This window comes from Populus euphratica, unplaced genomic scaffold, assembly GCF_000495115.2.
Source record: "Populus euphratica unplaced genomic scaffold, PopEup_1.0 scaffold48.1, whole genome shotgun sequence".
Classification (NCBI taxonomy): domain Eukaryota; kingdom Viridiplantae; phylum Streptophyta; class Magnoliopsida; order Malpighiales; family Salicaceae; genus Populus; species Populus euphratica.
Window position 1 is genome coordinate 821,688 of NW_011499879.1, and position 19,011 is coordinate 840,698.

At 35.0% G+C, this 19,011-nt stretch overlaps 2 protein-coding genes across 2 annotated transcripts; one reads left to right on the forward strand and one right to left on the reverse strand.

The window, feature by feature from the left end:
• The first annotated feature begins 3,568 nt into the window (after positions 1-3,568).
• Positions 3,569-6,323, forward strand: CYP87A2 (cytochrome P450, family 87, subfamily A, polypeptide 2). Its single transcript, XM_011030900.1, has 9 exons — positions 3,569-3,952; positions 4,043-4,364; positions 4,450-4,599; positions 4,899-5,150; positions 5,244-5,333; positions 5,416-5,494; positions 5,592-5,698; positions 5,817-5,944; positions 6,103-6,323. Exons 1-9 carry the CDS (start codon positions 3,759-3,761, stop codon positions 6,212-6,214), a joined length of 1,434 nt encoding a protein of 477 aa, XP_011029202.1. The 5' UTR covers positions 3,569-3,758; the 3' UTR covers positions 6,215-6,323.
• A 103-nt stretch (positions 6,324-6,426) lies between these two features.
• HAP2 (hapless 2) lies at positions 6,427-14,525 on the reverse strand. Its single transcript, XM_011030901.1, has 18 exons — positions 14,178-14,525; positions 13,930-14,073; positions 13,723-13,811; positions 13,349-13,388; positions 12,976-13,033; positions 12,822-12,882; positions 12,158-12,236; positions 11,275-11,409; positions 10,760-10,954; positions 10,543-10,623; positions 10,360-10,460; positions 9,692-9,809; positions 9,068-9,100; positions 8,893-8,986; positions 8,706-8,794; positions 7,784-7,899; positions 7,293-7,393; positions 6,427-7,184 (listed from the first exon to the last, which is right to left on the reverse strand). Exons 1-18 carry the CDS (start codon positions 14,358-14,360, stop codon positions 6,772-6,774), a joined length of 2,130 nt encoding a protein of 709 aa, XP_011029203.1. The 5' UTR covers positions 14,361-14,525; the 3' UTR covers positions 6,427-6,771.
• Between the last annotated feature and the right edge of the window lie 4,486 nt (positions 14,526-19,011).

Consider the following 19,011-nt stretch of genomic DNA (forward strand, 5'->3'; position numbering starts at 1 on the left):
AATGAATTTTTTTAAATTTTTTATTAATGTTAAATTTTTTTATTTAATTATCAAACTTTTATAATAAAGATTTTAAATTTAACAAATTAACTTGAATTTTTTTTATTTTTTTTCATTAATTTTATTTCCTAACCATGAAGTCTTTCCAAATTCTGTGGGTATCTAAGCGGATTTTATGTATGGACGACAGACTCTAACATTTGCTAACAATATTGATGAACAATCGAGAGTTAAAAATGGTTTTGTCCTTTGACCGAGCAGAACAGTTTATTACGTTACATTGCCTTGCAAATATAAGGAGTGAGAAAAAAAAATTAAAAACTGCCTAAATTGAGAAAATTGAATCGTGATAAAAAAATAGTTAGAAAAATTAAAAAAATTAATTAGATTTTAATTTTAAAAAGCTTAAACTAAATAAATGAAACCAAACTAAACCGAATTAAAAAAAAAAATTGCATTCATGATCATGATAAGTTTTTATTTAAAAATAATAATACTGAAAATATTTTCTTATCAAAATAAAAAAGAAATCATTGAATAAAAAAATAATTTTTTGATTAAAAAATTAACATTGTTTTCTTTTTAGTTATTATTATAGTTTTTGTAAATATTTTTCATTGTTATTTTTTATTCAATGAACTATGATGCTGATAAAAAAAATCATTTTTGTTATCAAAACTAATATATATATATATATATATATATATTAATTAGAAGAAAAAAAAGTTGAAGAAAATAATATTTCTCTTCCATAATTTTATTTGTTGTCTTTTTTATGAATATTTATTTTTATTAATATATAATTAAATAAAAATAGATTGCAAGAAATAAAATTCTTAACCCGTTTAGATTTATAGGTTGGACGATGAAACCTTATCAATCCAAAATAATATTATTTTAGTATTAAAAAAACATTTAAGTAATGTTATTTAAAAAAACACCAGACAAGTTTTAACAGAGTAAATCAAATTAAAAGCCAATCCATCAGGTTAACAGCATGACAACAAGTCAAATCTTATTTATTTTAATTTGAAACATGGTTTGGATCAAGTAACTAGAGATTAGGTTTAGTTATCATAATGATGTGAGTTTGTTAATATAATACTGTCAAAACGTAAGTTGCAGTAATGCGTGGGCAATTAACTATTAATTAGTATAATCCTATTTCCAGAATCCAAATGTTAGTGAAGAACAGGGAAGCTCTTTTTCTTTACTTAAAGTGTAATTTAAATGTTAATGCTGATTCCCTAGGCGCACGGCACAGACATGAAGACCAACTTTCTCCATTATCCTCTCATCCTCGTGTAACTCAGCACCTGCATTCTTATCTATCCATTTTTCTACGTTAACCATTTACTAAGCAACAACATGCATGTCAGCTTTTCATTAACAAGTTGATTGCCCCTTTATTTTTACAAGTCTTCTTCTTCATGTTTCTGGGCTTCAACTAAATTAAAAAAAAAAGGTCCAGAAAAGTTTTTTTTTTTTTCTTCCTTTTTGTATATATAGATTACCTAAAACCCAATAGGAACTTAACCTTAGGCCCCGTTTGTTACCTAAAAATTGCCCCCCAAGATAGCCTGTTAAAACAAAACTAAATTACTTGTACACGGTCCATAGCATATGCTGGCAGTGACATAAACTAGCAGATCAACAATAAGACAGCTGAGTTGGGAGGCACCCTGCTGCCCACAGACAAGTGTCATCAGAATAAGGAGGTAACAGCTAATAAACCAATTAACTTCGCTTGATAGATTAAGAAGGTCATCCACATTGATGATCATGAACCGTTGGATCATTGGAAAGATAGGTGTAGTGGACTCATGTAGTGGTAGGATTACCCTGTTGTGGACACTTTGCTGCATGTGGGATGCCACTTAACCCCCTAAGTTGGACAGTGAAGACAGGTAGGACCCTGAAAGCTCTTACTTCTCCCAATTTTCCACTGGACACAAGAATTCTGAATGCCAATGGAAAAAACTTGATTTTGGGACGGGAGAACAGAATACTTTACTTCGTAGCAAGCAACGCATATAATTTATAAAGTATTATGGTATGACAACCTGAGCTGTCATTGATGCGCATCACCTCAAATAGACTCTTTCCATGCCCATTCCAAGCAGTTGAACAATCCGTGTCAGTGCCACTCTCTTAAAGAACCTACTGGACTCTAAACCAGATAACAAATCACCGATAAGAGAAAAGAAAAACTTTAAATTAATTGGATCAGTTTGATGAATTTTTAAAAACAAAAAAAAAACATCATTTTAATATTTTTCAAGTAAAAATATTTTAAAAAGCAACCTCAATCCTAAATATCCTTATATATTATTAAGTGTATATGATCATTTGACAGGGATGTATGAGAAACTTTACTTTCTTCAAGACATAATAACAAAATTTGAATAAAAAGGTGCATTCCGACATCTTCACAACAGTGCCTACAAGCCCAGAATAGCAGCATCTTTACAGCTTAATGACACTAGATGGGCTGTGACAATGCATATTAAACTCGGGAACAAAAAAGAAATCCATTAGCTGACAAAGTTTTCAAGTCTCCACAGTGGTGTTATATAGTTGAACTTCATTCCATTAAGCTCGCTCAATACAACAACATTATTGTAGTAACACATAGAAATGAATTTTATAATCTGGTTGCATATAATGGAGGGCATGATTCACAGTAACCTACCTACATTTATAGTGGTTGTTGCAAGGAGGTCCAGTCCGTGGCTCAATGGGCCGGTGGGGGCGGTGCTCTATGTGTCGAAATCGGTTAACCTGATCAACTAGCTTATTATACCTACTACTCGGAAATTATTTCCAAGAGATGAGTACAAAAGCATGTACAGTATACGTTTCTAGAGCACAGTACAGAAGATCAATAGTGATGTATGCAATAAGATCTAGAGTTTGACATTAGCATTTAACAATATGAACAAATGATCACATAGCTAAAGAAGATCTCGGATGAGATCTAATTCTAACAAAATTAAGAAAGAAAAGGAAAAACAAGAACATGTGAGGCATCTCTAACCGGCAACATATAACATCACACAGGTACTGGAGTATTTAGCAAGGATATTGAGAAGACTCCGAGAAGCTGGTGAAACCATTAGATTTTCGTATTTAATGACGTATTGAAGATTGGTTTCAGACACTTGGTTAGGTCAGACAGATCCTTTGAACCCCCATCTCTATCCTCTCAAATCTCGGGAAGAGCCCTTCTGTTCATGCGTAATGTCCTTAAAAAAGGCTAAAATTCTGCCTCGTGCTTCAGTTTTGTTTTACGTTGACTACTTATTCAAGTGAAAAAAAAAAACAATTATCTGCACAGAGAGAGGAAACATCATGTCAGTTTCATGGTCTTGCTAGGCTCTTAACACAAACTGATAGAAACCGTTGACGTGGGACAATAAGTGGTCTCTAGCAGAATAATTTTCAGCTATTGTATTCTATATTCAACTACTATTTTTTTGAGCAACTTAACAAAAACTGGTACTGCTTTTTTTTTGTCTGCTTCTAACTTATGCCCTGCCTATATAAGATGACTCCGAATGGTTGCTGAGATACATGCCAGCATTTTCTTCTCCTTCCCGTCTATTCTTCCCATGTTTCCTACCTCGAACTCTTCCCATTTCTAGTAATCTTACTCTTCCCATTTTCCTTTCCTGTCAAAAGCTTATCAACATTAAAATCTTTTTCTCAATCCAACATCTTCCCAGTACTCTGTACTTGGACACTTCTATTTGATCCAGATGTGGGCTTTGTTTGTTGGAGCTTTGATTATTATAAGCATCACACATTGGGTTTACCGCTGGAGAAACCCCAGATGCAATGGCACTCTTCCACCAGGTTCAATGGGATTGCCACTTATTGGCGAGACCCTTCAATTCTTCGCTCCTAATACTTCCTGTGACATTTCTCCATTTGTCAGAGACAGGATGAAAAGGTAAAGATCTTGTGAATGACCAAGTTGTTCAAAAAGTTGTGCAATCATCACCTCCTTCATTCGTTCTGAAGTTTTTACTTTTGCTTTCAGATATGGACCAATATTCCGGACTAATTTGGTTGGAAGGCCAGTTGTAGTATCAACAGACCCGGATCTCAATTACTTTATCTTCCAACAAGAGGGACAATTGTTCCAGAGCTGGTATCCAGATACATTCACAGAGATTTTTGGAAGGCAAAATGTCGGCTCATTACATGGGTTCATGTACAAGTATCTTAAGAATATGGTGCTTAATCTCTTCGGTCCTGAGAGCCTTAAAAAAATGCTCCCTGAAGTTGAACAAACAGCATCAAAAAGATTACAGCTATGGTCTCATCAGGAATCAGTTGAATTAAAAGAAGCAACTGCAACTGTATTCTCATACTATCCCTCTTCTCGTGAAAAGAGCAACCAAACATTGTTTATCCTGAATCTAACAACACTTATGATATTTACAGGTGATATTTGATCTGACGGCGAAGAAGCTGATAAGTTATGATCAGGAAAATTCTTCAGAGAATCTCAGGGAGAACTTTGTTGCATTCATACAAGGATTAATCTCCTTCCCTTTGGACATTCCAGGAACAGCATATCACGAATGCTTACAGGTAAACTGAAATCTTCCATACTAATCATTTAAATGCATCCTTTCATTCTCTTAACAATACTTGAGCACCTGCAAACTAGAAGCTCAGACCTAGAAGCAAACTAGCGCGTCCAAAATGTTGGCAAGCAAGAGCCACGATAAAAAAACCCAGAGTAGATTAAAATACTGTCACTCGAGCACCAAATCAATTCTGCAATTGGAAGCTGCACATTTCCAAACAAAAATTGTCCTTTTTCCCTTTTTGTCTTAACTGCTCTTTGAATTCTCCCTTTTTGTCTTAACTGCTCTTTGAATTCTCAGGGTAGGAAAAAGGCAATGAGAATGCTAAAGAACCTGCTACAGGAAAGACGAGCAAATCCGAGAAAGCACGAAACTGATTTCTTTGATTATGTGCTTGAAGAACTTCAAAAGAATAAAACAATCCTTACAGAGGAAATCGCTCTGGATTTAATGTTTGTGCTGCTATTTGCCAGCTTTGAAACAACTTCCCTGGCTCTAACTTTAGCTGTCAAGTTTATATCGGATCACCCATTGGTGCTACAGAAATTAACGGTCTGTAAGAAATTTATTAAAAATGTATTTCTCCATAACTTTTCTCTTGTGCTTCAAGACCTAATATGCTCTAGATGTTTACACTTTTGCCAGGAAGAGCACGACGGAATTCTAAAAAATCGGGAAAATGCCAACTCTGGTCTTACATGGAAGGAATACAAATCAATGAAATTCACATTTCAGGTGGGTCAAGCCCTTCGTCACCAGTTTGATATCATAATAGTAGCTTTTGTAATATTATAAACTGACGAGCTCAACTTTGCAGGTCATTAATGAAACTGTTAGACTGGCAAACATAGTTCCAGGGATCTTCAGAAAAACACTTAGAGATATCCAGTTTAAGGGTACGTGTTTACTAGCAATCAACACATGTATCAGTTACTATAGTGCGCAAAGAATGTTCTATGGAAATTCGAATTATTATATAAATTGGCATGGCAGGATATACCATTCCAGCAGGTTGGGCAGTAATGGTCTGTCCCCCCGCTGTACACTTAAACCCAGCAAAATATGAAGATCCACTTGCCTTCAATCCATGGAGATGGAAGGTGGGTTATATTTGAAAATCCTTTCAACTTAAAACACCTGCGGACATTTCAATACTAGGAGGAGTTCTCACAATCACCATGTATTTCCCATTATAATAAAACCTAATGTGGCGTACAGGGTATGGAAGTAAATGGTGCATCCAAAACCTTCATGGCCTTTGGTGGTGGCATGAGATTTTGTGTTGGAACAGATTTTACCAAGGTGCAGATGGCTGTATTTCTACATTGCTTGGTCACAAAGTGCAGGTAATAGCATGCAAACCTTATCATACGTAAATTAGCAATTGAGTGTGTTTCTGTGAGTGTTCATTGCAAGCGTGCAATGGGTGTCTGTGAGTGCGCACGCATGGGTGCATGTGTGTGTGAGAGAGAGACTAACCTTCACTATTATTTAAACTTTTCAGGTGGCAAGCAATCAAAGGAGGAAATATTGTTCGAACTCCTGGTTTACAATTTCCAAGTGGTTATCACATTCAGCTCACGGAGAGAGACGAAAGACATAACTCTACTAAGTAATCACTTACCAGAAAGATAAAGGGCAAGCCATACCTATGGCTGGAGCCACCATACTGAGAGCTTCAAACTTCAAATCTTATCCATCGGGATTCCAATCGGCAATCTGTGAGAGAGGGTCATGGTTAAAGTAACATTTGGATACTGTACGGGAGGAACACGAAGCTCTGATTTTCACTCAGGCAGAGACAAACCTACAGTTTTGATCACGACCAAATGCAAATACTTGTCCTTTTATTTCCTGTTTGTCATATAATTTCTGTTAAAAAAAGAAGGTCAAGGGCATATATATATGTACTCTCACACACATGCTTATCACAATGATAATTTAGTTTTAACAATTAGTGTAAATGAATCAGTCTCATCCTTTCCATGGAAAAAAGCTGCCACCACTGCAATTCCACTTCAAAGAATTCCATATCAGGAACACTCGCCCAAAAGAAACAAACATAACTAGAGAGTCAATCTGATCTTCTATATGTCTATAACTGGTAACATGATTCATTCCCCAATTTTCTGTCTGCTCAGCTAGCAACATTAAGTGTGAATCATCCAACAGCTCACTTCTGACTGGTTATTTTAACAGTCCTTCCATGTTCTCTCTCCTTTCTGTGTACATGATGTCCAACTTTGGTATTCCCCACTCCATCCAAATAGACTTGCTGCATGACACTTGTTTTCTTACTTCCCCTGTGCCTACTCTTGTCCTTGCGGACATGGTGAAGATAATGATAGTACTCTGTATCCCTTCCTGCATGCCTATGCCTATGCTCTTGATGAGTGGTTCTTTTCTTATGAGCATTATGCTTGTGTTGTCTCGCTCCCAACTCATGATGTCTATTCACATGAATACCTTTATTGTGTCTCCGAGTATCTCTGATTCTCTGCCCGTCAGTCCAAAGATGATCTTCCCACCAGTCATAAAGAGGGTCAAAAAGTCCTTTCTGATGCAAAAGCCATAGCAGAACAAGTACTGGAACTCAAAAGTACAATTTAGTATGCGTTCCTCATTAGAATAAGAAAAGAATGTTCCAGTTCTGTATAAAATTTACTTTTCCTCGAAGAAGAAAAGTGTTGTTACCTGTTGGAAAAATAGCCAAAAGCAGACCAAACATCACCATCCAGCTCATACATACATATTGTATGTGACAACTGAAATCAAAGAAACTGGAGCATTTCTGTCTGCCCATAAAAGGAACACAAGTTATATCAAAACAGTTGCAAGACCTAAGAAAAAGAACAAGATCTCGTGAGCCCATCTAAACAGCTAAAAAATCAGCTAATGGCCCTCTATCTAGTAGGCTTGATTTGAGCAGCAAAATAAAAAATACTACTTCCTTCAAAATTTAGCATGCCAATCAGAACTTTCTATTTCACCACAATGCCAGCAGAGATTCCAGGGTGTGCAATTAACCAATATAAATGTTACTTGAAGCTTTTAAGTTCATAAAATAATGCAAATGCTAAATTAAGGTCAATGCATCCAGGTCCACATCAACAAGCGTAGAAAAAGGTAATCTCCTTGAAAAAAAAACCTTCCAGTCATCCTAATCCAAATCAATGGACAAGTACCTGCAGGTTTTTCCAGTGATGAAGTCTACTAAGCCTTCCCAAATTCTGTTCCAAATGTTTTCAATAGATTCGAAGAAACCATTTACACTGGTCTTGGGTGCTAGAAAGGGAGCAATCTGCAAAAAGTTCGGGATTTATGTGGTTAATTCGATCATTAAGTCTACTGCCACATAATTCACCAACGTCAGTTATTATTGGACCAAAGATGAAACAAAATCACATGCTAAACTAAAACAGCATCAGCCAGAGTGTCTGAAGAACACTCTATAAACAAGTCATGTTATTATAAAGATATTTTGAAAATTTGATGAAATTAAACACCTCCTACATAAGTAAATTCTGATAACGTGTACTGCCACTAATATATGAGCAAATTAGTCTTTTAAAATTTTTAGGCATGAAAACTCCTACACTCTCATCAAACATTTATGAAATGGTAGATTTTAGCGGCACTCTATAACCCCCTTTTCTGGACTTTTCTTGTCAGGTCTACACAGATATAAATGACATTTGCAAATGAAAAAAGAAAAAAAAAACCTTAATCAAGACCGTATTAATTTTCTCAAAACAGAAATTATTATAAGAATAACCCAAAAATGCAGATCAAAGAGAAGTTAAACTTCTACGCCACTGAATGGCATAACAAGCATCTAGAAGCTTTCAGCCACACCATAGAAAATACAAATGCACTATTGAACCCTGTTGGACAGATATTAATCATGTTTCAGCAGCTTTTATGTAATTATTCCATTTAGCAACACATACACTTACATAGACAAAACACGTTTTCTATATTCTTTCATTATTTTGCGACAATCAGTTTCAACTCCTTTTACTCCTTCACATAAGAAATTTTCCATAGAGATCTTGTTTGCATGAGTAGAAAATCGACCAGTTGCCGGGTATGTAATTGTCCCCAAACCTGTGATCCATTGTCAAGGATGGTAGCCGTAGTAAAAAATTGGCATTCTGCTCTATCAATTTCATTAAAACCAGAGTCCTTCAGAATAGCTGGATTAAAGCACAATAATTGAGACTTCAGATTTCTCTGCCACCTTAGTTATCACACAGTGACAAGAAAAGTTGCAATAAAACCATTGTAACCTTACCAGCACATACATATCTCGCAGCTTTATCAGTTGTTGGGTAAATTTTAAATGACCGAATTGTAATCTCGTTGGGCTTCAAAATGAAGAATTGTTCCTACAACCATTCAAACATTAAAATCGGATTGTATCCTTTGTGAATAATTAGAAATATGATCAACATGGCAGTTGATGTTACCTCCATGAGCGAAACACCTCTTGAGCAGTCAAACTGCAAGGATGAGACGATCATCATAATAGCTAAACGTAAAATATGTTGCAGCAACCACTCCTTAAAGCATCACATGAATACAGCAATACATAATGATGGTATGTGCTAATCAACATCTAATTTGAACTCTCATCCCAGTCAAATACTTTCACCAACATACATGACTTAGATCTTGTCCTCCAACTTTCTCGCATATTTTAATACTATCAACATCAACCACCCCATACTAGAAGATTTCAAAACATAGTATTTTGCAGAGATACTAGAAACTGCTTAATTTTATTGTTTCCATTTTTGAAATACTGAAAAAAAAAGGTCCAAAACACGAATTTCTTTCAATGTGAAACGTAGCATAAAACCTTCATAATTCAATACAAATGCATCCTGAAAGAAAGATGTCAAATTAGTGTTTGATTCTCAATAACTGGCCAAAGAACGAGGAAAACAATCAACATAGAGAAAGTAATCAACAAAAACATATCATTATCTTATAGCAATGTGATCCAAGTAGGAGTAAATATTGCATCAGCATGTATGTGTTTATGCATTTTTGCATCATGACCAAATATGCCAGGACAGTATTTAAAATACCGTTAAGCTATATGACGCCTCCACTTCCCCAATATTTTCAGCAGAGACTGTAGCAACACCAAATTGAGTAAGGGCTTCAAATGTAGGGATGGTGAAACTTAAAAGTTTTCCAGGGCTCCTGCAGAAGAATGAAGATGAAGCTCAACAAATGGACACCTACATAGAAGCATGGTGATGCACACAAGCAATGCCATAACTAAAAAATTGTTGAAATTGCACAAATGATAAGAATGCTACTGCAAAGAAAGTTCCCTCCCTAATCTCTTTCTGGTTTTTGTAGCTAGTAAAATTCACTGCAATAGTGTACAAATTTATACCAGTTGTTAGGATTACATATTTTCTTTTCTGCAACTCGTAAATATGGCCAAGAAATGTTGACGTAAAAGTGATTTTAGATATTTTGCAATAATGATCATGCTACAGTAAACAAATTAAGGGACTCTAGGCATTAAAAGAAGTAATCCGAGCTTGTTAGTTAATTACTAATCCATGAAACAACTATCATTGCTCATACGGATGGAGCAACACCCCATGAACCATGGCCGTAATTCTGAACCCATTAACCTATATATTAATATCTTATCACCAAGTGTTTAAAATCATGCCTTTGGTTAAAGCATTTTATCATCAGAAAATTTCGGCACTAAAAGTAAGTATAGATATCAAACCTTTGGTAGACATATTCAATGTCATCAGCAGTTAGTTCTATCAAAAGGTTTGTGTTAAGAACTTCAGTAATTCCTATAGAGAACGAATGAGTCCCTGCATTCTGCAGTTGAATCATATCAGTTATAAAACTCAAATAGTTTACATATTGTTGAACATCAGATCTAAAATTGCGGAAACATAACTGGATGCTGGTTTATCCTTTCAAACCTTCCTTCCACGCCATATAGTGGCAACTGCTTCCTCCTAATTCGGTTCTGATCGGCCTGCCATAAATAAAGTAGCCTCTTCTTAGCTCAATGCAACAGCTGTAGAAATCTGTTCAAGGTACAGAAATTGGGACTAGGAAAGGCTTAAATGGGAACACAAATTACAGAGACCACTACTAGCTGACAAACTAACATCATGGAAATTCCACAACTGATTATGCAAGCAACTCCAAAATGGTGAAGCACAGAAGTTGGGCTGCCCACTGAAAGCTTCATAACTGACACCAATTTTGTTGCATTCAACACCATCTAAGGTAAATCTCACTCTCTCAAGCAGCATCCACATTGAAAAATTCCTTCCCAGATCCTGTGGTTGTCCAGGTTCACCCTTCCACGACAAGATAAGAAACTCTCAACACTACAGTATTGTGCATTTACAATTACCAATCAATAACAGATGAAAAAGACTTTCCTTTCTTCTTGCCTCCTTTTTTTTTATATGGATACAATGATAGAGGTTTGAATTACATATCATTCCCTTTACCATTGATTTCATTACCATTGCACTATACGCTATTGGTAAAAAGATATTATTTCTAAGAAAGACATCTTGAGAAATTTGACATGCATAACTAGATAAAAAGTTCTGCTTCTTTCCCCTTAGGCTAGCACACTTCCATGGTAATCATATTAGTGAGGAAGGCATACCTGCCTTGGAATGACGAGGTAGAAGTCCTCAAATGATGGAATATTCGAGTATCCAACAAAATCTCCAATGAGATTAACCCTTAGAAAATTATCCTTGGATGTTACTGTTCTATTTTCGGGGGCCACAGTAACTTCCTGCAAGCAAAACCGAAAGAGTCTTTAGCTAGAGGATATTTATCATGGACTTTTAAATTAGGAAGAATATAACAAGAAATACGAGATACCATCCACAATCAATCTCAAACAATTCCATTTGAGTGCAAAAGTGAAACAACTTAAAGCAGTGATGACACCAATTAAATTTAGAACAAGAGATGGAGAAAAGGTGGAAAGAAAAGTAAATTCATTTCACTTGCAAAAGTGAGGAAATAAGAAAGATGAACTTAGACAAAAAGGAAAAAAAATGAAAATCAAGCCAGGCCCGCACAATGTACCCTACCATCAAATGTGCAACAGACCAGAGAGACATTTATTTCAGTATTATGTTAGTATCCCTCAATCATGTTTCAAGTTTTTTTATTCTCACATTGCAAGTAATTGCAAATAAGTTAAGCAAGCACATGCTCCATTTAGCAATTCTAGAGCAGATGCTGGAGTGAAATAGAAAGAACAGAAACATGAAATCATGCCAAGCCCATACTGTACTCTACCATCAAATTTGCAACAGACTAGCAGAACATTTATTTCAGTATCATGTTAGAAGCCCTCAATCATGTTTAATTCAGACCAGGATTTTATTTTATTTTTCAGTCTCCCTCGGCATTCAGTTAATTGCAAACAAGTTAGCAGGCATCTGTTCCAACAAGCAATTCTAGAGCAGAAGCTGAGTAAAATAAATTGAACTGTTCGTATACAGAGAAAATTGATGTAGAGAAAAATATACCGAAACTTTAGATCCTGTCTTCACCTCAATTCGTACACTGAAACCCATTGATCGCTGTCCAATACCAAAAACATGGAACCTAAGTGAACAATGAAATGTTAGTCTTGCATAAAATCAAACTCTTGTAAAAGTTAGAAGGAAAGATATTTATGATAGACAGCAATTAACCAGAAAATACAAGACTAAACTGAACTATCTATAATCTGTTCATTAATAATATTCATGGCAATGCAATTAACCACTCAACCACTCATCCTATAGCTAAACCATTCCAAAATTACAAATTCATAAACAAGATTCTTCTTAGAACCATATTTCTCATTCATTAAACGAGTCAGGTTCAGCAAAAAATGAGGATGCCATTTAAAAACAGTGGATGCTTCGAAAATTTCACATGCCTAAACTGTGAAAAGATTGTTAATAATTTATATCATAAGAGAATTGAAAGGCAATAAGATAAGTCTGTGCCGAACTTGCTTATTGACACCCATTTGTATTCATCAGCGTGACATGAGTTTCCGCTTCTAACATCTATAATCAAATATTAATTATTGAACTAACAAAAAACCGCATTGCGTGTCCTCATGCTACTTTTTATTGATTGGATGGGGTTTTACTAGCAAAGAAACATCAAAAGGAAAACAATTTATCCTAAAAGCCATACCAATCACCTGGAAATCTGACGCAGTGTGCAGTGTTGGCCTTCCCTTTCATCAGTTTGTCGACTGCTCAAAACAAAGGTATACATTGATAATAAAATTCCAATCTGCATCTTAAGAGGCAAACTGAGAATGCCAGACATATGACAAGGCACTTACAAAAGTTTCCGCATGATGATGGTACCCGCCGTTGGGGCCCACAAGGACAACAGAGTGGCTAAGCAGAGAAGAAAGAAGAGAAAGGAGGAGAGGAGTAATAAAACATGTGAAGAAAAGAAGAATATGGTACTATCACCTACACAAAAGGTAAATCTTTTTTTATAGAGTCCTGTTTACAGAATAGGTTTATTGCACATAGAGTCCTGTTTACAGAATAGGTTTATTGCTAACTAGGTAGACTTTGGTAGATATGGTGCTGCAAAATCCACTATGAAACCATGTACTACTTAACATGCATGTACAAGTAGAGGGTGTGTTTGTGGGGTAGGTGCTTGTGGAATCCAAATGAGATTCAAGAAATCAGAAATGCCACCTGACTATGCTCGATAATGCTGCCATTCTCATCTTGTAACCTACAAAACATTTACTCTGAGGCTGTTAGTCCAGTAAGCATGCACACAAAAGAACTTGCAACTTTTTTGTAACTTAACCTCACTTTACAGGCAAGAAGAAGACGATCGAAGAAACAGTCCAAATGAACACAGAAGCTTTGGTCTCTAAAAGAAAAGGACCATTTCTCGCAAACGTTTGTTGATCACAATAACGGACCGGATAATAAACAACACACTTTGAACTTTACTTTCAATCGGCTGATCACATGCTTTAACAAATTGGCAAAACAACTAGTGCCAAAGAACCGGACAGTGTTGCTTTAAAAAATAAAATAAAGGGGGCGAAATGAGTCACCTCTCGCATATCTTGACAACATTTGCACCGGCATCCCGGTCACATTTGCGCGTCTTGACATAATACTCTTCAGGTTTATAAGCAACATCCTACAAATTACAACCATAAGTAATTTCACAAGGTTATCGACCTATCAATTAAGCATTAAAACCACAAATGATGTGAGCTTCTTTTTTTACAAGTAACCAAGAAAGCGCCGCGCCGCACCCGTATATAAGTAAGTTCAAACAAAGCATACGCAGCCGTTTTATTGATTGTTATCACCGGCGGTACTCTCACTGTTTCCATCAAGTTAGTTGCATTCTCCTCCACTTCCGCTATTTCCGCCACAATCGACGCCTCTCCACCACTCTACACCAAAACGAGAAGAATTGAGGATTTTTGTTAACAACATTAATTGATCTCGATAATTAGACAATAGTTAATTAATTAATTAAAAAAAGAGAGAGACTTACAGAACCGCTGGGAACAGCCATGTTTAAGACGATTTTTCTGGTGCAATTGAGATCATTATCAGAATCTGAGGCTTTCTCGCATCTTTCAAGCTTCGATTTCGACAAAATCTCTATACTTTGCACGGTAAAATAACTTAGGAAGATGCCGAAAATCAAGAATATCACTACATAATACCTCCTCATTTTTTTTTTCTTTTTTTAGACCATGTTAATCGATGGGATATTTTCGTTATACTATATATAAAAAAAAAGAGCGAGTTTGGCGGGTTCTGGGTGTGCTTTCAAAAAATTAACTGCCATATAACGGTTACTTCAACAGGTACACCCAACACCACTCTCCCCTCTCGAAAGGCCACTTCTGCTGTGCTTACAATGACACCAACAATATTCTTTTTTAAGGAAAATTGACTGATCGAGGGCTCCTACGGCCCAATCTTGGCCTGATACCTTAGGGTGCCCTTAGTAAGATGGGCTGAACAGCACAGATTAAAATAGACTGGCCTGTACAGTAAATATGAAATTGGATTTATTAGTATATATTTTTTAAAATATTGGCAAACAAATTAACAAAATAGCATATTTGTATGCGAAGTAATTGGGAAAAATAGCATTCAAACTTGTGGCTGTTCAAAAAACATGACATTTCAAAAAGAAATATGCTAATTCTCTAAAAAAAAAAAAAAAATCTAGGATGGACCCCGTGTGTGTCTATATATATATATATATTTGTCTTGTGTTTGGTTTAGTTGGTGGATGATGCTTTTGCAAAATTCATTTCGATCATTTAAATTTTTTAAATAATTTATTTTAGTACTTATATTTTATTTGTATAGCATTTTAGTCCTTCGTGTAATTTTTATCCTCTAATTTTTCAGTATTTGCAATTTAGTTTCTAGATCAGAAAAGTTCTTGCAATAAAATCCCTATACAGATTTTATTTTTAGATTTTATTTTAATAAAAAATAGGTAAACTTATCAAACTTTAATCAATCAATAAAAAAAATAAATGAATGAAAAATGGATAATATTAAAAAAATGACAAATAATGATTTGATCAATGATATTGGAGAAGCTTGTTTCACTTGCTATGATGCCCCTAAGAATTTTGTATCTAGAATAAATTTGGACAATCGTTTGTCCTTACCACTTCAGCAAGTTTTGTTCAATCTTGTTTTGTCCAAACAATAGAAAAGGTGACCTAATTTTAATAGTGGATTAGTAGCTCATTATTATCTTATCCAAACAAGATAATGAATAAACCATTTATTTATGTATATACATTGATGTATTCATAAAAAAATAAATCTTATTTTACACATTTTTTGGTATAATAGAACTGAAGATGATAAAGACAAAACTCATGTACATGCAGGGTTTTATTTTTAAAAGTAAGAAATACAAAAGCCAAAGACATTAAAAGAGAAAAGGGTCAAAAGAATTTATAAATCTACAAATAAAATGTGACATGGAAAAAAAAAGGAGGATTTGAAAGAAGAGCTAGAGATTTTATCTGAGAATTAATAAAAGAAATTGTGATTGTGGACCAGGATTGGGTGTACCTTATTAATAGGAGATCTGGTTAAATTTAAACTTAAATTTTTTTTAAAAAAAAGCTATTAGCAAATCGCTATAGCATTAGATTCATTGCACCTAAATGGAATAATATAATGATTATTTTGTAAAATAAAACTAATTAACTTGTTATTGGATAATAGAGTTTTTTTCAATTGGGATCTAGTAGTCATTATTAGTAGAATAATAAAATGACTAAATTACTATTAAAAATATAAAAAGATAAAACTGGTGCTTGGGGATTTTTTATATTATTCTTTTTAAAACCATAGTTAAATAATTAAATTACAATTAAAATAAAAATATATTTAGCTTGCGTCTCTAGACATCTTCATCATTTCATTCTGTTTTTTTATTATTATATTCAGGTTCATTTGGGATCTATTTTGTTATTTAATAAATATAAATTGTGTTGCACCTGCTAATGTGTGGGTAGTGGTCGAGCTTTTTGGGCGGCATATATGGAGTCACTTGATGGCAAAACATCGATTTTTGAGATGGCATTTGATTCATGTCAATGGCCCTTCCATTTCCTTAGACAACTTATATGATCATTGAACTTTGGTTAGGTGTTAAAAGCCTTTTCTTTTTTCTTTTCTCTTTCATTTCATTCTTGACCCTTTAAATCTTTAAAGCAACCTTTTAATTTTATTTTATTTTTATATTTGGTTTTTGTTTTTTTATTATTATTTGTTCTACATAAAATAATTTATAAAATTAATTTTTTTTAATTTTATATTTTTTTATTTTTTTTATATATTAGATTTGGTTCGTTCTTTTTATTAATTTTTTAATTTGATATAATTTTTAATTTCTTTAAGATTTCATTCTTCATTTTTTTTATATTAGATTTAATCATTATTCTTTCGTTTGTTATTTTTTTTATAAATTTTATAAATTAATGTTTTTTTTTAATTTTATACTTCATCATTAAATTAATTAAGAATTAAAATTTTTAATTGAATTTAAATTTAAGATCTAGTAGGTTATAAATTTAAAAGATTAACTCATATTTAAGATATTGGTCGGATTTGCATCTTTTTTTTTCCTTTTAAAGCTCATTTTTTTATCTGCAATTTTTTCCAATATAATGGTCCTCAATGTTGTTAGTTCTGATGCATTTGTCTGCAAATGTTAAACTCCTCCATTTTTCTCTGTGCAGCCGCAATGTATGGCCCGTGAAGTCCTCCGGAATGAACCTTCAAATGAAAAGTAATTCATGAAACCGAACCCTGTTATTCTACAAATGGACAAGTGCTGCTTTTCTTCTTTCATGCTAAACAGATTCAATAGAATTGCTTGCTTGCCTTGGTTAACTAAATAGAAACGTGGAGGTGACACGGTCCCTCTTTCATCATCTAGCATTCTTGACTCTTGATGTCCTGTACAACTTTCACCTTGTTTCTAGCTCGGCAATCAATGATGTTCAAGCAGAAATCATTAAACCTGATTATTAGCCGAAGTAAAGAAGGGTCGTTTTCTCTCTAATTTCTTTTAATTATATCCTCACCAATATTATTCTGAAAATCTAGTTTATGTCATGCCCTGTTTCTGCACAGGTCTGATGTGTTTGGTTTCGGTGTCATCCTTTGGGAACCAATGACTGTCTCCATTCCATGGATCAAGTTAGATTCCTTAGAGATATATTACTCTTAATACGCATCTCTTCCATATTACCTTAACGACAGAATGCATGAACATGCTTGTTAATCATCTTCTTGAATTTCTTATAAAATTTGACTGAAATGTGTTTCTTCCATTTAAGAGGTAGCTGGAGGTGGAGGCTTCATGGATAGAAGAGTGGAATTACCAGAAAGCCTTGATCCCATGGTAGCAACTATTATGCCTAGCAGCGATCCTGAACAACGTCTAGCGATCCTGAACAACGTCTATGTTTGGAGTGTTAATGTATATGGACACAAATAATAGTTGGTAGCCATGTGATTGCAATGCAAGAGTCAATGGTAGGTATCTAAATAAAAAAAAATGGTGCCCACCATAATTGACAAAGAAAGAAGATTGTCTCCCATATCAGCTATAAATAGAGGGTGCCATTGATAGCTGAGTAACACATGAAATAGAGAGAAACACAGAGAGAGCTAGAATGAGAGTTGAGTTGAGTAGAGAAGTTTTTTCTCCTCCTCCTTATTTTGTTGTTTGTATTGTTTCTAAGCTTGATTAATACAAACCAGTAGCTTCGTGGAGTAGACAAGTTGCCGAACCATGTAAATTGATGTGTGTTTGAAAGCTTGAATGGCCTAACAATTGGTATCAGAGCTTGTTCTTGAAATAGAGGGTGTTTGATCCAAACTCAAAAATCAAAGTTCTCAAAACATGTTTTTGAACATACCATCGTGAAGAGGAAGATGAGAGGAATCCACTGGTGAAAACCTGGCAAAAAACCGACGTCCTGCATGCCCGCACGCGTCGCCGACTGCACTACCCACGCGTACCAACACGCCTCACGCGCTCCACGCGTCTTCCTTGCCCGATTTCCTGCAAACTGAACCAAGTTGACCCGACACATCAGCAGCCACGCACGAAGTTCTGCACAATCATCGTCCACGTCATCTCTGCCACGTCAGCCAGAAATCCACGTGGCTCTGACACGTCATAATTATGGGGTCGTCTATCTTACATGGCAGACACGTTCTGAACCGAGTTGACCCGACACATCAGCAACCACGCACGAAGTTTTGCACAATCATCGTCCACGTCATCTCTGCCACGTCAGCCAGAAATCCACGTGGCTCTGACACGTCATAATTATGGGGTCGTCTATCTTACATGGCAGACACGTTAGCATATCTATGTCAGCATTCTGGGTTTTGATCCAGTGTAGCGCAATGACTATTCCTCTTGACACGTGGCTTCATCTGCAGCGTCCAATGATCCAAAAGTTTGATTGATAAAATCTGAGCCATCCGAAGTCCGATTTTGGTGATCTCAGTGTCGTTTCCAACATTTTTTGGCCATTCCAGACACATCTATAAAGTCAGATTTTGCAGATTCGAATTTGAGAAATATTAAAAATGGCAGATGAAATAAACGGTGCGGGAATTGAAAATTTTGATGGAACAGATTTTGGATATTGAAAAATGCAAATTAAAGACTATTTATATGGGAAGAAACTTCATCTTCCTCTGTTGGGGAGCAAACCAGAAAACATGTTAGAAGAAGAGTGACAAATTCTTGATAGACAAGTTTTGGGCATTATCCGACTATCCTTGTCAAGAAGAGTTGCTCATAATGTTACAAAAGA